The sequence below is a fragment of the Hevea brasiliensis genome, chromosome 17, assembly GCF_030052815.1.
Source record: "Hevea brasiliensis isolate MT/VB/25A 57/8 chromosome 17, ASM3005281v1, whole genome shotgun sequence".
Classification (NCBI taxonomy): Eukaryota; Viridiplantae; Streptophyta; class Magnoliopsida; order Malpighiales; family Euphorbiaceae; genus Hevea; species Hevea brasiliensis.
Window position 1 is genome coordinate 15,061,874 of NC_079509.1, and position 16,844 is coordinate 15,078,717.

Genomic DNA, 16,844 nt, shown 5'->3' on the forward strand with positions numbered 1-16,844 from the left:
TATCCTAGGTCAAGTCAAACTTGATCATATGCTGACGTGGATACAGAAAACCAACCGTGAGCTGAATTAGAAAATTTAAAATATTTATTAATTTTTAAAAATTAAGGTTTCATAGAATTAAATTGAATTCAACTTAATTAGATAGCCACCCTGCCCACTTGAAATTTGCCAACTCAGGCTGTGCTGTTCCAAAGATTTCTTTATTTGGAGGCTTAATGCTGATAATTAATTTATCTTTTTTGTGGGTATATTTAATTACATGTGGATTTAATTTTATCCCTAACTAATTTTATAATATACCCTTTTAGACAATTTTTATTATTTGAATGGTTGTGAAATTATCTCTCAAATTTGATTGATAATTGTTCATGCATGGAAACTAATGTAACCAACCAAGACTTGATATTACGAGAAGCAACCTATCTTAGAATAAGCAGTCGAAAATACTTAAATTTAAGATTTTTTTATTTTTTGTAAGGATGCATTATTTTATGAAGCCATATCAATTTAAATAGCAAAATATAATCAAAATGACTAATTGGCATGCATTTCCCAATAGTACTCCATATTAAATGCTCAGATATAAAAATATTTGGGTTTGGATAAGGTTTGGTAGGATATAATTATACTTAAAACTTATCATAACAAAATATATTATTAGGAGAATATGCGTTTTTGGTTAGCCATTGCCATGTTGGAGAGTTATAATTATAATATATGATAATTAATAACCCTTTTTAGTTTTTTCCTTAGAAAAAAAATTATATTAAGATTCCGTTTATTTTATAAAAAATAATTTTTTAAAAAATATTTTTTTACATTTTCTAATATTTGAGATATTCAGAAAAGTTAAATCATTTTAAAAAGGAAAGATGTAGCAACCAAAAAAAAAAAAAAAAAAGAGGGGAAAGGGGGATGGGACCTGGCGTGTGACAGTGGATTTCCACTGTCACTGCCAGTTAAAAAAAAAAAAAAATTTCAAAACAAAATCGGGAGGAGGCCGCCCCCCCCCCCACCCCCCCAATTTCTCTCCTCTCCTCTCTTCTTCTTCTTTCCTTCTCCGGTGACCGCCCGGCGACCTCCCAAGCGGTGGCAGGAGCCCGGAATCTGGCCAACAGTGGAGAGAGAGAGAGAGAGAGAGAGAGAGAAAAGGGGGTCCCAAACTTTGAATGCTCGTATCCAGTGATCTCGACATCCGATTGGAGTGATTCTAGCGGCTATGGACTCCTAAGAGCGAGCCCTTTTAGATGAAACCAGCCTCTCCGAATTTGGTGGCCGTTTCCGGCGCTGGTGAGGAGAGAGAAAATCGGCTTTTCTTTGACTTTCTAACGAGATTTCTGACAATCCGACCGTTGGATTGACGATCCGAGACCACCTATGGACTGAGGGAGAGGAGAGGAACATGATGGTATGATCAGATCCAGCAAATATCACCGGCGACGGGCCACCGTGTGCGGTGGCTCCGGCGGTGGCTCCGGTGGGCTTTGGAGATGATTCAACTTCCAGAGGCTTTCTCATAAATTTTTGAAATTTTTGAGACACAGATAAACTTTGGGTAAGACTATTTTCATTATTTCTCTGTCTGTGGAGCATAAATACAGTGTTTCTTAAACAGGAAAAAATTGGAGAAAAATTCTAAGAAAAATATATGATGAAAGTAAAATTATTTGGAGATATTCTATGGTATTTGTTGAATTTTTGAGTGATTGTAGAATATTTTTGAAAATATAGATGGATTTTAGTTAGATTTTTAGCATATGGGCATATAAGATTATTTGAAATTATGATATTTAAATTTTATATGATTGGTTGAAACTTGAGGATGGAGGTTTAAATATGTGAATATTGAATTGGGTTGAATTAAGAATATGTTAGCTGTTGGAAACTTATGAAATTGAGTAATATTCTTAAATAAAATATTTCATGGGTGATTAGAAAATTTCAATTCATTTTGCAATAGCCTTATAATATTATTAAGGACCGCGGGGCAAAATTTTAGAATTTTTAGAGCTTGTTTGAGTGGATTTTTACAAAATGTCAATTATAGAGACTAAAACGTAATTTTTAAGGTTTTGAGTATTGCTTGGTTTGGAGGGCCCAGGAGGGGCCATATAATGATGATAAGATATGAGTTGAATTTAGAAGTGTTATTTGAGTCTTTTTGCAGGTTGGGTAGGTTCCAGGTATAGGGGAAACTCTGTCGGATTTCCGGCATAAATTAGGCTCTCTGTTGCCTCTTTAGAGTTTTATTCTAACTTAGTACTAATAAATTATAATTTAATTATTAGGTGATCGATGTCAGCTATTTTCCTGCATCCAGCAGCCACAATAGTCATCGGTGTACTGTGAGTAAAATATTAATTTTAATTGTAATTTCGATATTATTATATGTTCAAGCATGCCTATGCATCACTTATAAATATGCATTTATGTAGTTAAATACTAGGCACGTTTTTATGTTGCATTCATAATTGTTAAAGTGCCATAGATGTTGTTGTGGTAATTTGGAGCAGTGTGCGTACGTTGGTATGCGTGTGGGATAGTGTTGGCTATAGACAGGACGGGTAGACATGGCTTGAGATCTTCGCTGGGACCTGGTCCTTTGAGGTAGACACGGCTTGAGTTCTTCGCTGGGACCCCGATTTGGTTTATTAAGTGGAAGTCCGAGCTTGAGTTCTTCGCTGGCACAGTTTAGATTAAAAGGGCTGTATAGGGGATCAGCTCCCATATATATATTGTTTGACATTATCGGGTGTGTGAGTGCTCCAAATTACCTTTTTGCTATTATGATGTGAAAATATATGACGATGTTGCATTTCACTCTACAGGATGCATTAGCTTTAGATAGCTATAGAGATTATGGTTAAAATTGATATTTTACTCTCTGAGTCGAACGCTCACTGCTGTTCACCATATTTTTCCAGGCTACAGGAGGAGACCTTTTTCAGAATAACCTGTCCCTTTCCTCTCAGGTTATGAAAAGGTACTTAATTATATTATTATTCTCTAAATTTATAATTTAGGACTTCGCATGTGCTAGTAGTAGCATTGAGCCTGTTAGGGATTGCATGAATTTAAGTTTTTGTATTAATAAATGAAAAAAAAAATTATGAGTTTTAAATGGTTGTAAATGAGGTAACAGGGTTGAGTTGGGCTCCCGTAATTTTAGTTTCTGATAATTACTGAGTTAAATTGGCCCAAAATACAATTATAACAGTTTAATTTAAATTATTTTATATGCATATTAGGCCTAAATTGTGGGCCTAGTCATGGGTTTGAGAACAGTAAGGCTTACTATGGGCCTCGAGGGCTTTATGCTGGCCTAGGTCCTAGTGCTGGTCCGGCTCATAGGTTGGGTCGTGACAAAGTTGGTATCAGAGCTTAGGCTCTAGATTCATGGGAAATACTATACTTGGGAGTGTAAAAGGAGTCTTTTTAGGATGTTACATGCGGAGTCTTTTTCTGTGATTCTTTGCTTTTAGATTCTGTGTTATACCTCGGGAAATATAAAAGTGCCTCAATTAGTGTCTTGATTTTCGTGGAGGACATAGAAATATGAAATAGAGTTAGTAGACATGTGAGGTCTATCATGAGGATACGTACTCCAAGAAATGTTATGTTTCTGTCTGTATGGGTTTAAATAGTGTGCCCATTTTGTGTAAGGCACGACTACATAAAGGTGAGTATTGAAAGTACAGTTGCCCTAGATAAGGATGAGGATACCACTGCTGGCAGTCATTAGTGGATGACCCTATCAGAGTAAGTTTATGATAATAGTAGATTCTAGAGAGATAAGAGATTAGGAGACCTAGTCTGTCAAGACGTATCGTAGTAACTATACAATGTTTTCGATGTCTGCTCTGTAAGCTGCAGATTACAGTACCGACATGAGATTATTGTGTAGAGCTGCGTGCATCTTCGTGGTGCTCCATAATGAGGGTGTTTGCGGATGGCCTCTGTTTTGGTACAGTTATGCCAGAACAGAGTTTTATATCTGCAGAGGAGTTGGGAACTCCTGGTTAGGGATCTAGAGTTAGAATATTGAAAGGTCACAGTTGCAAGGTAGCTAGAGTCAGTGACTCAGTTACCCTAGCAAGAGCTAGAGTTACATCAAGAGTTTCCATTAGACCAGAGGTTTCGGATTAGTTGCAAATTAAAGGTAACACCTATAGGGTGAGCCATTTGGTCTTTAATATGGGGTTTTAGAGAGTTTTGGCATTGTAATGTGCCTTTTGCCTAAAGTTTAGTGAAAACAGTATCTTCCTTGTGTAGCAGCAGGGCGCAGGGTACGATTTTTCTCTCCTAAGGGAGACAGGATGCTATGGACGATGTTCATAGCCTGTGAAATGACGCTTTAAGGGGTTTGCAGTATGATAAGAGAGTTGATAGCCTGACATGGTTGTGGCAAGGTGGAAGATGTAGTACCTTTTTCGCAGTCAATTATGATGTAAAGTGGTCTTATTTTTTCAAAAGGGATAGGGGTTTATTACTAATATGGTGATCAATAAAATAGTGCCCCAGATGGGACTGTAGAGTGTGGTAGAGAGTAGTTGGCTTGGGTATTCTGGAGATTGATACAAGTTCCATTATAGGAATCATATATATAATCAGATCATAATGGATGTAAATCCTTTGAATTGGATGACGAGTTTGGGTGCCCAGAATCTTAAGTTTTGGCTAATTGAGTAAACCTGGGAAAAAAAATATAATAATAATAATAATAATAACAAATAAATAAAATTACTGCAGAATCAGTTCTCGAGGTAGTAAAGGTATTATGTAAGCTAAAGGATAAGAATAGAAATCATACGATAAAGGTATGACTGCAATTTCCTGAGTTCATTTCTAACTTTGTATTGTTCAAAACAATAGTATAATCTAATTATAACAGTATTAAGAGTAATAAATTAGCAAAGATAAATCACAGAAGACCAATAGATAGAGAAAGTGTAGAATGAAAGTTTGGACAATTGATTGCAGATGCAATATAATCTAAATGCCAGTAGAAGTACTAGCTAGAGTGGTCAAAGGACCAAATCTGAGTAGCACAAATATGTGATAACGCCGTAGAGGCTTTGAAAGATATAGTTAGCAAGTATAGCTATCATGTTAGGAAGAAGAATGGAACCAGGGATAGAATAGTCAAGTTCTATTTTGAGTAAGACAAAGGAAATAAATAAAAGGACAACATGAAGGGCGCATAATAAAAGGAACAAAGTTAAGATATAGGTTATGCTAGTGTTATTCTTGGCAAGGTGAATGACAAGGATGGAGAACCCAAAATGGGACCACAATAGTGAGAATAGTGATGGAGGTGTGAAATCTAGCAATGTGATACTCATAGCATGATGTAGTTGAGGTAGTACCAGGGGCTAAAATATAGAGCTTGGAGTTTCATGATTGGATCATACTCTATCTATTTCCTATTCCTAAAGTGAAGTGGATAGCAATGGGGCAAGATTCTTTTAACTTGTTAACAATATCAAGAAGATTAGGCGAGGAATACAATAATAATGAGCAAAAGCTAGAAGGTGTGCGATGGTATTGCGGACTATTTAATTAGGCAGAGAAAAATAAGTTAGTAAGTAGTAAGTTGAATAAAAGTCAATCTAAGGGATTAAATAGGTATGATGAGTAGAAAGAATGATAGATAATGACACATAGGTTTTAGGTTAGACTTTTGAGATAGTGAAAAGGTAGTTAGAGGTTCGTTATGAATGTCAGGCAAACATTTTTAGTGTGATCAACAGAATCACTTTGTAGTGAAGTAATAACAACAGGACAACAGTAGGGGTAAAACGAAAAGTGATAAGTCTGGGTGGTTATAAATCACTAGAAAGTTCAAGGATCAAATTAATGACCATAGATAAGGGTGGAATTAGTGTTGAAAGAATCTGTTAGTGAGAGAAATCTTTCAGGAATCAACAAAAGTTAAGGGCACAATATAAACGATGATAGATATGAATCATAGGTCAAGTATAAGTAAAGTTAATAAATTATAAAAATATTATGTCAGGAAGGACAATGGTACGGTAAAGGGTTCATACAGATGATGTCTTATAGGTAGAGCACAATTGTGCTAGGAGATGATGAAATTTGAAGAGAAAAAAAAACCAAGAAACATAGGTTAAACGTATGGATGAGTTTTAATAGATGAAATTGTTGCTAATGGGAAAAGTTGAGGCTGAAGTTTGGAAAGTTATAGGCAGTATATGTGATTATATTGAGGAGAATGAACACATGAAGTATTTTGTTTAGAATTAAGGCATGGCACACATTTCCCACAGCCGTGTTAGTTCAGATGGAACTTATAGTTTCAGGGGCTCCTATCCATCTAGGATGAGCAATTTCCTACTGAGGCTAGTGGGGAATGATAATGTTCTGATAGTTAAGTTGGAAAAAAGGGATACAAAAATAATTTTCTATGCGCAATTATAAGTGTTATATAAGGTGAAGAATGTGCTGGTAGGAGTAAATCGTAAGGTTAAAATTCTTGAAGTAATGGAACTAGTAATCAAGATAGGACTAAGGAATGAAAGGAAGGCAAAAATTGATGATAGGATGGACATCCTTGAAAGAAAAGGTGTAAGGGTGAGACAGGACTAAGATTAAGGAATAGATACAGCAGGTTGAAAGGATATCAATAATAGCAAAAATAGGAAAAGGAAGTGGATAAGATCTAAAGGACAGGAAGAAAGCTCGGTAGAGCTAGTTATAATGATGAGGATAAGAAGGAATAGGTATGCTGGGAACACTCTAAGAGGTGTTTAAAACAAGTTATTATGAGATGATAGACTAAAGGAGCAGTGGAGCCTCGATCTAAGTGCCAATGTGTCAGAAGTAGGCCACATACTAAGAAGCCATAGGAAGAAGTCTAGATATTTCCATTCCAGAGAAGGAGTGGAAAATGATAAAGTTGCATTAACTAAGTTGTCAGGGAACCTAAACACTTTTGTCACCTAGAAGGAGAGACCCAGTTCACTTTCCAATGTTGATAAATGATACACTTGGCCCTTGGAGGGGACTCTACCTGACTGGTTATATAAGATAGACAGAGGTTAGTCTAAGTACCTTAGTAATGACACAAATAGATTGAAAATTTGAAGTATCATGAAAGTGAGAAGATGCATTGGTACTAACCGTTAAGGTCAAAGGATAAGTAAAGGTTTCGAACGAGATGTATATGATAGGTGCTATAGGAAAGCTACTCATAGAATGCCTTAGGATAAGGAACATAAGTCATGTTTTGGGGAAACAGAGATTATTGAAACAAAGGAATGAGGACTGAAGTCACCAAGATATACGTTAGAGCGTAATAAAAGTGAGGTAAGCGTCAAAGTTGATTAAAGTTATCATATATCAAGTCAAGAGTAGTGGAGTTATAATGAATACTTGAAATGTCAGAAAAATAGTCAATGACTAGTTACATGATAAAAGCCCTCTAGAAAGAGATGATGACAAATATGACACTATAGTAGGATCAAAGAGTAGTAGAATGTCATATAAAATATACAAGGAGTTTGAAAAGTAAATGTTTTACCAATCTCTGCATAGTTGGAGGAGTAATGATTGCACTTATTCTAATAATCTTCTTTTCCTTATTTCTTGTTTATTCGAAAATTTGAGGACGAATTTTTCTTAAGGGGGAAAGAATGTAACAACCAAAGAAAAAAAAAAAGAAAAAAAAAAAAGGGGGAAAGGAGGATGGGACCTAGCGTGTGACAGTGGAATTCCACTATCACTGCCAGTTTAAAAAAAAAAAAAAATTTCAAAACAAAATCGGGAGGAGGCCCCCCCCCCCCCCATCCCCCAATTTCTCTCCTCTCCTCTCCTCCCCTCTCTTCTTCTTCTTTTCTTCTCCAGTGACCAGCTAATGACCTCCCAAGCGGCTCCCCACCCGGCCGGCGACCTCCCAAGCGGTGGCAGGAGCCCGGAATCCGGCCAACAGTGGAGAGAGAGAAAGAGAGAGAGAGAGAAAAAAAGGGGTCCCAAACTTTGAATGCTCATATCCTGCCATCCCGACATCCGATTGGAGTGATTCTAGTGGCTATGGACTCCTAAGAGTGAGCCCTTTCAGATGAGACCAGCCTCGCCGGATTTGGTGGCCATTTCTGGCGCCGGTGAGGAGAGAGAAAAAACGGCTTTTCTTTGACTTTCCAATGAGATTTTCGACAATCCGACCGTTGGATTGACGATCCAAGACTACCTATGGATTGAGGGAGAGGAGAAAAACATGATGGTATGATCATATCCGGCAAATGTCGCCGGTGACCAGTGGCCGGCCACCGTGCGCGGTGGTTCCGGCGGTAGCTCCGATGGGCTTTGGAGATTATTCAACTTCCAGAGGCTTTCTCATAAATTTTTAGAATTTTTGAGACATAGATAAACTTCCGGTAAGACTATTTTCATTATTTCTCTGTCTGTGGAGTATAAATACAGTGTTTCTTAAACAAGAAAAAATTGGAGAAAAATTCTAAGAAAAATATATGATGAAAGTAAAATTATTTGGAGATATTATATGGTGTTTGTTGAATTTTTGAGTGATTATAAAATATTTTTGAAAATATAGATGAATTTTAGTTAGATTTTTAGCATATGGGCACATAAGATTATTTAAAATTATGATATTTAAATTCTATATGATTGGTTGAAGCTTGAGGATGGAGGTTTAAATATGTGAATATTGAATTAGGTTGAATTAAGAATATGTTAGCTGTTGGAAACTTATGAAATTGAGTAATATTCTTAAATAAAATATTCATGAGTGATTAGAAAATTTTAATTCATTTTGTAATAGCCTTATAATATTATTAAGAACCGCGGGGCAAAATTTTAGAATTTTTAGAACTTGTTTGACTGGATTTTTACAAAATGTCAATTATAGAGACTAAAACGTAATTTTTAAGGTTTTGAGTATTGCTTGGTTTGGAGGGCCCAGGAGGGGCCATATAATTTAGAAGTGTTATTTGAGCTTTTTTGCAGGTTGGGTAGGTTCCAGGTATAGGGGAAACTCTGTCGGATTTTCGGCATAAATTAGGCTGTCTGTTGCCTCTTTAGAGTTTTATTCTACCTTAGCACTAATAAATTATAATTTAATTATTAGGTGATCGATGTCAGCTGTTTTCCTGCATCCAGCAGCCACAATAGTCATCGGTGTATTGTGAGTAAAATATTAATTTTAATTGTAATTTCGATATTATTATATGTTCAAGCATGCCCATGCATCACTTATAAATATGTATTTATGTAGTTAAACACTAGGCACGTTTTTATGTTGCATTCATAATTATTAAAAGTGCCATGGATATTGTTGTGTTAATTTGGAGCAGTGTACGTGCGTTGGCATGCGTGTGGTATAGTGTTGGTTATGGACAGGACGGGTAGACACGGCTTGAGATCTTCGTTGGGACTCGGTCCTTTGGGGTAGACACGGCTTGAGTTCTTTGCTGGGACCTCGATTTGGTTTATTAAGTGGAAGTACGAGCTTGAGTTCTTTGGTAGCACAGTTTGGATTACGAAGGTTGTATAGGGGATCAGCTCTCATATATGTATTGTTTGACATTATCGGGTGTGTGAGTACTCCAAATTACCTTTTTGCTGTTATGATGTGAAAATATATGACGATGTTACATTTCACTCTACATGGTGCATTAGCTTTAGATAGCTATAGAGATTATGGTTAAAATTAATATTTTACTCTCTGAGTTGAATGCTCACTCCTGTTCACCATATTTTTTCAGGCTACAGGAGGAGACCTTTTTCAGAATAACCTGTCCCTTTCCTCTCAGGTTATGAAAAGATTACTTAATTGTATTATTATTCTCCAAATTTGTAATTTAGGACTTCGCATGTACTAGTAGTAGCATTGAGCCTGTCAGGGACTGCATGAATTTAAGTTTTCGTATTAATAAATGAAATTTTTTTTTTATGAGTTTTAAATGGTTGTAAATGAGGTAACAGGGTTGAGTTGGGCTCCCGTAATTTTAGTTTCTGATAATTACTGGGTTAAATTGACCCAAAATACAATTATAACAGTTTAAATTATTTTATATGCATATTGGGCCTAAATTGTGGTCCTAGTCATGGGTTTGAGAACAGTAAGGCTTAGTACCGGCCTTGGGGGCTTTATGCTGGCCTAGATCCTAGTGCCGGTTCGGCCCATAGGTTAGGTAGTGATAAAAGAAGACGTAATTTTTATTTTTAAATTTTTATAATCTTATTAAAATATGATGATACTTATGTATACGTAAAATAAATATATATCATTAGTTTAATATTATAATTAAATAATATTTTTTATGAAAAATATTTTTCATATATAAACTATTTTTCATAACACAAATGGAGTTTAAGACCCTTGCAGAATTGAAAATTATTGTTTAAAATATTTGGGAGGAGGTAAATTTCTAAAATAAAATTTTTATAAAATTTATAAAATTTTTATAAAATTTGCATTTATAAAATTTTTTTATTGAAAAAAAGTTTTTGAAGATATTTAAAAATTTTAAAAAAGAAAAAATTTTCAATATATTGATTTGGTTAGTAAAAAAATCTTTGAAAGTTATTAAAAATCTTTAAAAATTTTATCATAAATTTTCTCAAACATAAATGTATAGTTTTAAAACATTACAAAATTTTTCACCGTATCATAAAATCCTTTGCAAACAGAGTGTAAGGATTTCAGGCTCTGAGCCTATTGCTATTGGCTGGCCTTTAAGGCCTCTTATTATCATAGATAGCTGGTGGCTAAATTGGATCAGTTTCGTGGCCCAAATGGCAATGCGGCCTAACCCAAAAATTTCAAATTATTATTATTTTTTTATATAAAAAATCATTGAATTGAAGAAGGAAACAACACGTGAATGCTATTAAGGTTTATTTTTTCAAATATTTTAATGTGGCATTTACTTTTATTTTATATGAACTTTGGGTTTAATCTTTTATGGCTCTATTTGGTAATAATTTTTAAAGTAGTGTTTAATATTTTGATTATAATTAAAATATTATTTTTTTATTTATACTATTCGATAATATAGTATTTATAATAGTGTTTAGAAATTAAAAAAATTATTTATAAAAAATTATTCCTCTTAAAAGTCAGAGAGTATTTTAATCAGAGTTAATAAGATATACAACTATTTTTAACATTTAACAATCAATCTAACTGTAATTTTTATTGAATATTTTTACTTTAGATTACTATATAAACAACTGATTACTAATAGTTAATATCGAATAATTAATAATTAGTAAAATAATTAACAACTACTAAAATAGTTAATTGCTACTAAAACAATTAATACTATATATATATATAATGACTTTCCATATAAAAAGTTAAAAAAAAGAAATTTATGTTTGCAATACTCTAAATATGTTATTTTATATCTATTAATTTTAAATTTATTAAATATTATTAAATAAATATAATTTTTACTATAATAAAAGTTTTACTAAAAAATTTTTGAAATGTTACACTAACAAAATATTAAATGGTGTTTTAAAAAATTTAATTTATTTTATAAAATTAGTTTATAATTTTTTATTATTATTAATATTAATATTATTAATTAAAGATGATGTGTGGCTTTTTCATTGATTAAATGCTACTTATTTTAAAAAAATTAATTAAAAATAATAAATGGGCTAAAATTAATGTGGAAAACCTTGCATAAATAAGATAATTATCCATTAAAGTAAAAATAATTAATGTAACCAAAAAAAATATATGGAGCAAGGGGAAGCAGCAGAGCAACCTGCTACATCCGGTTAGTTAACCGGGAAACAGGCGCGCTAACAATCCAACGGGACTCCAGCTAGTCAGGTAGTATCTCCGGAGGAGAGAGTCATTAGTCCAAAAAGTCAGTAAAAGGGTCCCACCACACGTGGAGCGTTCAAAACATATCACCAATGACTGAAGAGTTAAACATCGCCAAACACTGAGAAGGACCATCGAATAACGGTGGTGACAGAAGCAGGAGATTGAAGACTCGAAGTAATCATGACTCAATTCCCGGCTAAGAGGGAAACAAAAAAAGCATCCGATAACAAGGAGAACAAAAAGGAGGAGGAAAATATCCATCCAAACCAAAACCAACTTTAGTAACAAAAGCAGCTTCTGGCTTTTCCTACCACACCACCAAGATACACTAATGGCCGTCTCCGTCTCCATTTTAGCTATCGTCACTTCTCTCCACCTCATAGCCTTTGTCCTTGCCATCGGCGCTGAGCGCCGTCGGAGCCACGTACCTCTCTCTCTCTCTCTCTCTCTCTATTTGTGTGTTGATTTCGTGCTTTGATGTTTTCGAGTATTGATTTCTTGCTTTTTTACTTTTTTTTTATGGGGTTTCTGAAGGCTAAGGTGGTGCCTGATCAATACGATGAGAGGACTTACTGTGTATACACGACGGACGCGTCGACGGTGTATGGATTGGCAGCTTTCGGGCTATTGCTATTAAGCCAAGCTGTGATTAACGGTGTTACCAGATGTCTCTGCTTTGGTAAAGGGCTTCTGAGCGGGAGCTCCTCCACTACTCTGGCCATCTTCTTCTTCATCCTTTCCTGGTAAATTTGTTGATTTCTGCTTTTTCTCTCTAATTTTTTTGCATTTCTTAATCTTAATTTAATCATTCTAATTAATTTCTACTGGCAAACATGTGCATAATTGGGTAATCAGTAGTTGCTTAGTTGTATACTGACTTTACTAATTAGTATCTCAACTGTATAGATTAAGATTTATGACTGATCATTGTATAATAAATTGGGTCCCATCTCAAATTATCTCTTCCACCGACCGACTAATAATGTCAAAATTAGTTGTGAAGCTGCATGTGTGCAAGTTGTAAAAATTTTAAGTTAAATTAAAAATTTTCCGCATACAGCTCATGATGAAATTCCTTGTTAGAGACTATACTGTTAGTCGGACCCGTTTATTAGTGTAAACAAAGCACTAGAATCTGGAAGGTGATCACTTCTTTCTCTTTAAATAATTAGGATCTATTTATTTATTTATTTATTTGGCTTTTATTGTTACTCAAATTCGAAACCTTACAACAGTTGTTAGGACAATATTAAGTCAAAAAGTTTACTTGACTGTCAAATTTTTGTTGCTTTTCTAATTTTAGCATATCCACGATACAAATGAATGATTATTAGGGTTCATTTACAAGTTTATTTGAATCCTTTACTATTTCTTGTTAGACTATACTGTCACCCGTTTATTAGTGTAAACAATGCACTAGAATCTGGAAGGTGATCACTCCTTTGTCTTTAAATAATTAGGATCTCTGGTCATAGGGCTTTATTTTTTCATTTATTTGGCTTTTATTGTTACTCAAATTCGAAACCTTACCATAGTTGTTAGGACAATATTATTTCAGGAGTCTAAAAGTTTACTTGACTGTCAAATTTTTGTTGCTTTTCTAATTTTAGCATAACCACGATACAAATGAATAATTATTAGGGCTCATATAGATTGAGGGAATTTGAAATCTTGTAGCAAGGTTATTTGGTTTTTGGTTCAAATTTGTATAATTGAAGATTTAAACTTATAAATAAGAAAGAAAAAAAAAATGGTGAAACTAAATTTTAGAGGGTGTAAAATGAAATCCTTGTAGTAGATATGTAGTTATTCGTATTCATATTTTCCTACTCTTTGAGGAGATGAAACACAACCTTACTGTCTTCTATAGTATCATACCATAGTAGCTTTTGCCAATCATATAGACTTAGCATGGGTGTGTAAATTTTGACAATAACAAATGTTTAGGGTAAGCTTTTTGGGAGCTGAGGCATGTTTGTTAGCTGGGTCAGCAAGGAATGCATACCACACCAAGTACAGGGCAGTGTTTGGCGGTGAACACTTATCATGTGCCACCCTCCGAAAAGGTGTTTTTGCTGCTGGAGCAGCTTTAACGTTAGTGTCATTGCTGGGTTCAATCCTTTACTATTTGTCTCACTCTAAAGCTGATACTGGGGGATGGGAGAAACACCAGAATGAAGGCGTTGGCATGACACAACAAACTAGTGAATTTGAGAAAGTTTAATATTATGGTTTGATCAGGCTAGTATATCCATAGTTTTGAGGACTTTGATCATGGGTAATATGGATGGAGCTATCATGAGCATAAATATGATATGCTATGTAATATTACATGTTAGATCCTAATTATATAATGTTTTTTCATATTTGTGATGCGTTTCATTCCCTAGCTTCCATGATTTTGCTTATATTATTGTTGTTTCTGTTATGCTGAGATAAAATCAGAGAATTACTAGAATGAAGGCGTTGGCATGTGCATTTCAAGTTATCCACAGCAACAACAAACCAGTGATTTTGAGAAAATTTAATATTATGGTTCGATTGGGCTAGTATACGGACTTTGATCATGGGATATATGGATGGAGCTGTCATTAACATAGATATGATATGCTATATAATATTACATGTTAGATCCTAATTATATAATGTTTTTCCTATTTCTGATGGATTTCATACCCAAGCTACCTTGATTGTGCTTATATATTGTTGTTTCTATCATGCTAAGATAAAATCAGTGAATTAATCTTTCTTTAAAAGTTTTTCAACAGCGCAGAATTGAAAGGTATGAGTTCAATAGATAAACCTTAAAGAGTTTGGTGATTTAAAAATGATTTATCCTTTTTTTTTTAAACCACTTTTTGCATATTACAAACAGTGATTTGAAGAGTAAATTATAAATATAAACTCATTCAAAATTGACATTAATAATACTTTAGTCCCTATTTTTTTAAAATGAAATTAAATTATATAATTTCATTAATAACAAAATTCATTTTATCCAGAAAAAATCTTAAATTATTTTTCAATGATTTAAATATAGTCATTTTTCATAACAATAATGCACTCTTAATTATTTCTATATATTTAATAGTGCTAGCGACAGTGGAGCAAGATTGGGAAAGTGTATGTGTTAGTGGCAATTATGCTTATATATATAATCCACACTACGATAACTAATTCAACGATGACTATATAATATAATTGACATTATAGAACAAGACACAAGATAAAAAAAAAGATTCATTATTTAGTACTGGTGCCATTCACAAATGCTACCAACTTTCAATGTTATTGGATCCAGCTTTTTCCCCTTTGTGCTTATGTTGTTATTATTTTATTATTTTTATAATTAAAATTTATTAAATTTTATTTTAAATTATTTATTAATATATTTTAATTATTATATTTTAAAAAAATATTTTCTTTCGACTTCAGTTTTAACAGCAATGCAAAAGTCACTTCTTATAAATGTTTTAATAAAATCAATAAGAAAATTAGAAATATTAATATGAAAAATACAAGAAAATAAAATTTTTTAGAATAATGTAATTAAGAAAGAGTTTGATTACTTTGCATTTGAGGAGCACTATCCGAATCTAAAGATAATAACTGAAACACTTTCATTATTCCTCAAATAAATCTCAATCAATAGGCTTTTTAAAAAAATAAATCATTTATAAATAAGAAATTCAATTAAATTATTATACTATTATGCTTAATTTTTAATTCTTTTTAAAATGATTTTTTAAAATTAAAAAAATTCAAGATATTTCAATCTAAATATAAAAATTGATTAAAAAAATTAATTAAATTAAAATTTTATGAAATTATAGATTCTAAATATGGGAATAGAGTTTTAACAGACCACCAAACTGAAAATTTGGAATTGATCTGGTTAAGATTTTGCAACAGTGCCATGAAATTAAAGAAGAAATTATCCTTGCTTAAATATCACAAAATAAAAATAAAAATAAAAATTAACAAAGAGAAGTTTAGGCAGAAACCAATCAGAGGACGACCCTGACTCCATCAAGACTCCTAGCACTCCATCAACCGTGGTAAATAAACGAGACGAGACGACTACATGGAACAAAGCTTATAACAACTAGCAACATACAACTCCACGACCTTGAGTACTAGTGCTCTATACATATGTAAAGAAGCGCCTAGCAGTTGGGGAATGGGGAGCCACAAGTGGTAGCTACCTTCTTGGCGTTTGGAGAGTTGACAAGCTTTTGGAGGTTTGGATTTTTCAAGTACTGGCAAAGGCAAGGCCTCTGCTCCTTTAACTTGCTGCAACAAATGGCTGACGGTGGGCTTGAAGATGTCATTGCACTTGCACATGGGCTTAACGCAAGTGGGTTACATGTCACTGCCTGGGACACATCCAGGATCTCCCCAGATAACACAACCACCACAACCAAACAGGCAACACATGACATTGTCATTTTCATTTTCACAGAACACACCAGAGCCTAGAGGAGACTGGAGAGGCTGTTTCTGTATGTGGGAATTGTTTTTTGTGCATCACAATTTATAGGAGAGAGTGGGAATAAAGTACCCAATTGGAGGGTCTGTGAATTTTCTTTTCTCCTTTAATTTGAAACAATAAATTCTCATGATTTTAGGAGTGTCCAGTACAAAGTTTAGCATTTTTCATGAATGTTGATACTAGTACTAAAGTTGGATTCTCCTTATCATGAAATCAGGCTACTTTTTCCTTGTTCTGCACTTTAATTATTTGATCAGCTTAGTAGATTTTAATTAGGGACTCTAAACATATTCTTCACTTCAATAAACGAATTATTCATGATTTATTAATCTCATTTTTTGATAATAAATGAAATTAGAGATTGAAATATTGATAATCCTCATATCTGAAAAGACGAAATTATTAGAAGGTCGTCAATGGACAAAGAAATAGTCAACCAATTAATCATTATCTAAGATAATTAATCATGCGAAGAGTGGCTGGCTTCTATACATAATTCTTCGGCCACCTTTGAATGCCTTTCGGTGATGT

The 16,844-nt window shown here is 33.6% G+C and overlaps 2 protein-coding genes across 2 annotated transcripts; one reads left to right on the forward strand and one right to left on the reverse strand.

Moving 5' to 3' along the window:
- The first annotated feature begins 12,042 nt into the window (after positions 1-12,042).
- Positions 12,043-14,203, forward strand: LOC110647615 (uncharacterized). Its single transcript, XM_021801536.2, has 3 exons — positions 12,043-12,245; positions 12,356-12,564; positions 13,769-14,203. Exons 1-3 carry the CDS (start codon positions 12,153-12,155, stop codon positions 14,043-14,045), a joined length of 579 nt encoding a protein of 192 aa, XP_021657228.2. The 5' UTR covers positions 12,043-12,152; the 3' UTR covers positions 14,046-14,203.
- Positions 14,204-15,743: 1,540 nt separating this feature from the next.
- On the reverse strand, positions 15,744-16,343 carry LOC110647610 (non-specific lipid-transfer protein 2-like). The gene has a single exon (XM_021801528.2). The coding sequence runs from the start codon at positions 16,273-16,275 to the stop codon at positions 15,988-15,990; it is 288 nt and encodes a 95-aa protein (XP_021657220.1). The 5' UTR covers positions 16,276-16,343; the 3' UTR covers positions 15,744-15,987.
- Positions 16,344-16,844: the final 501 nt, after the last annotated feature.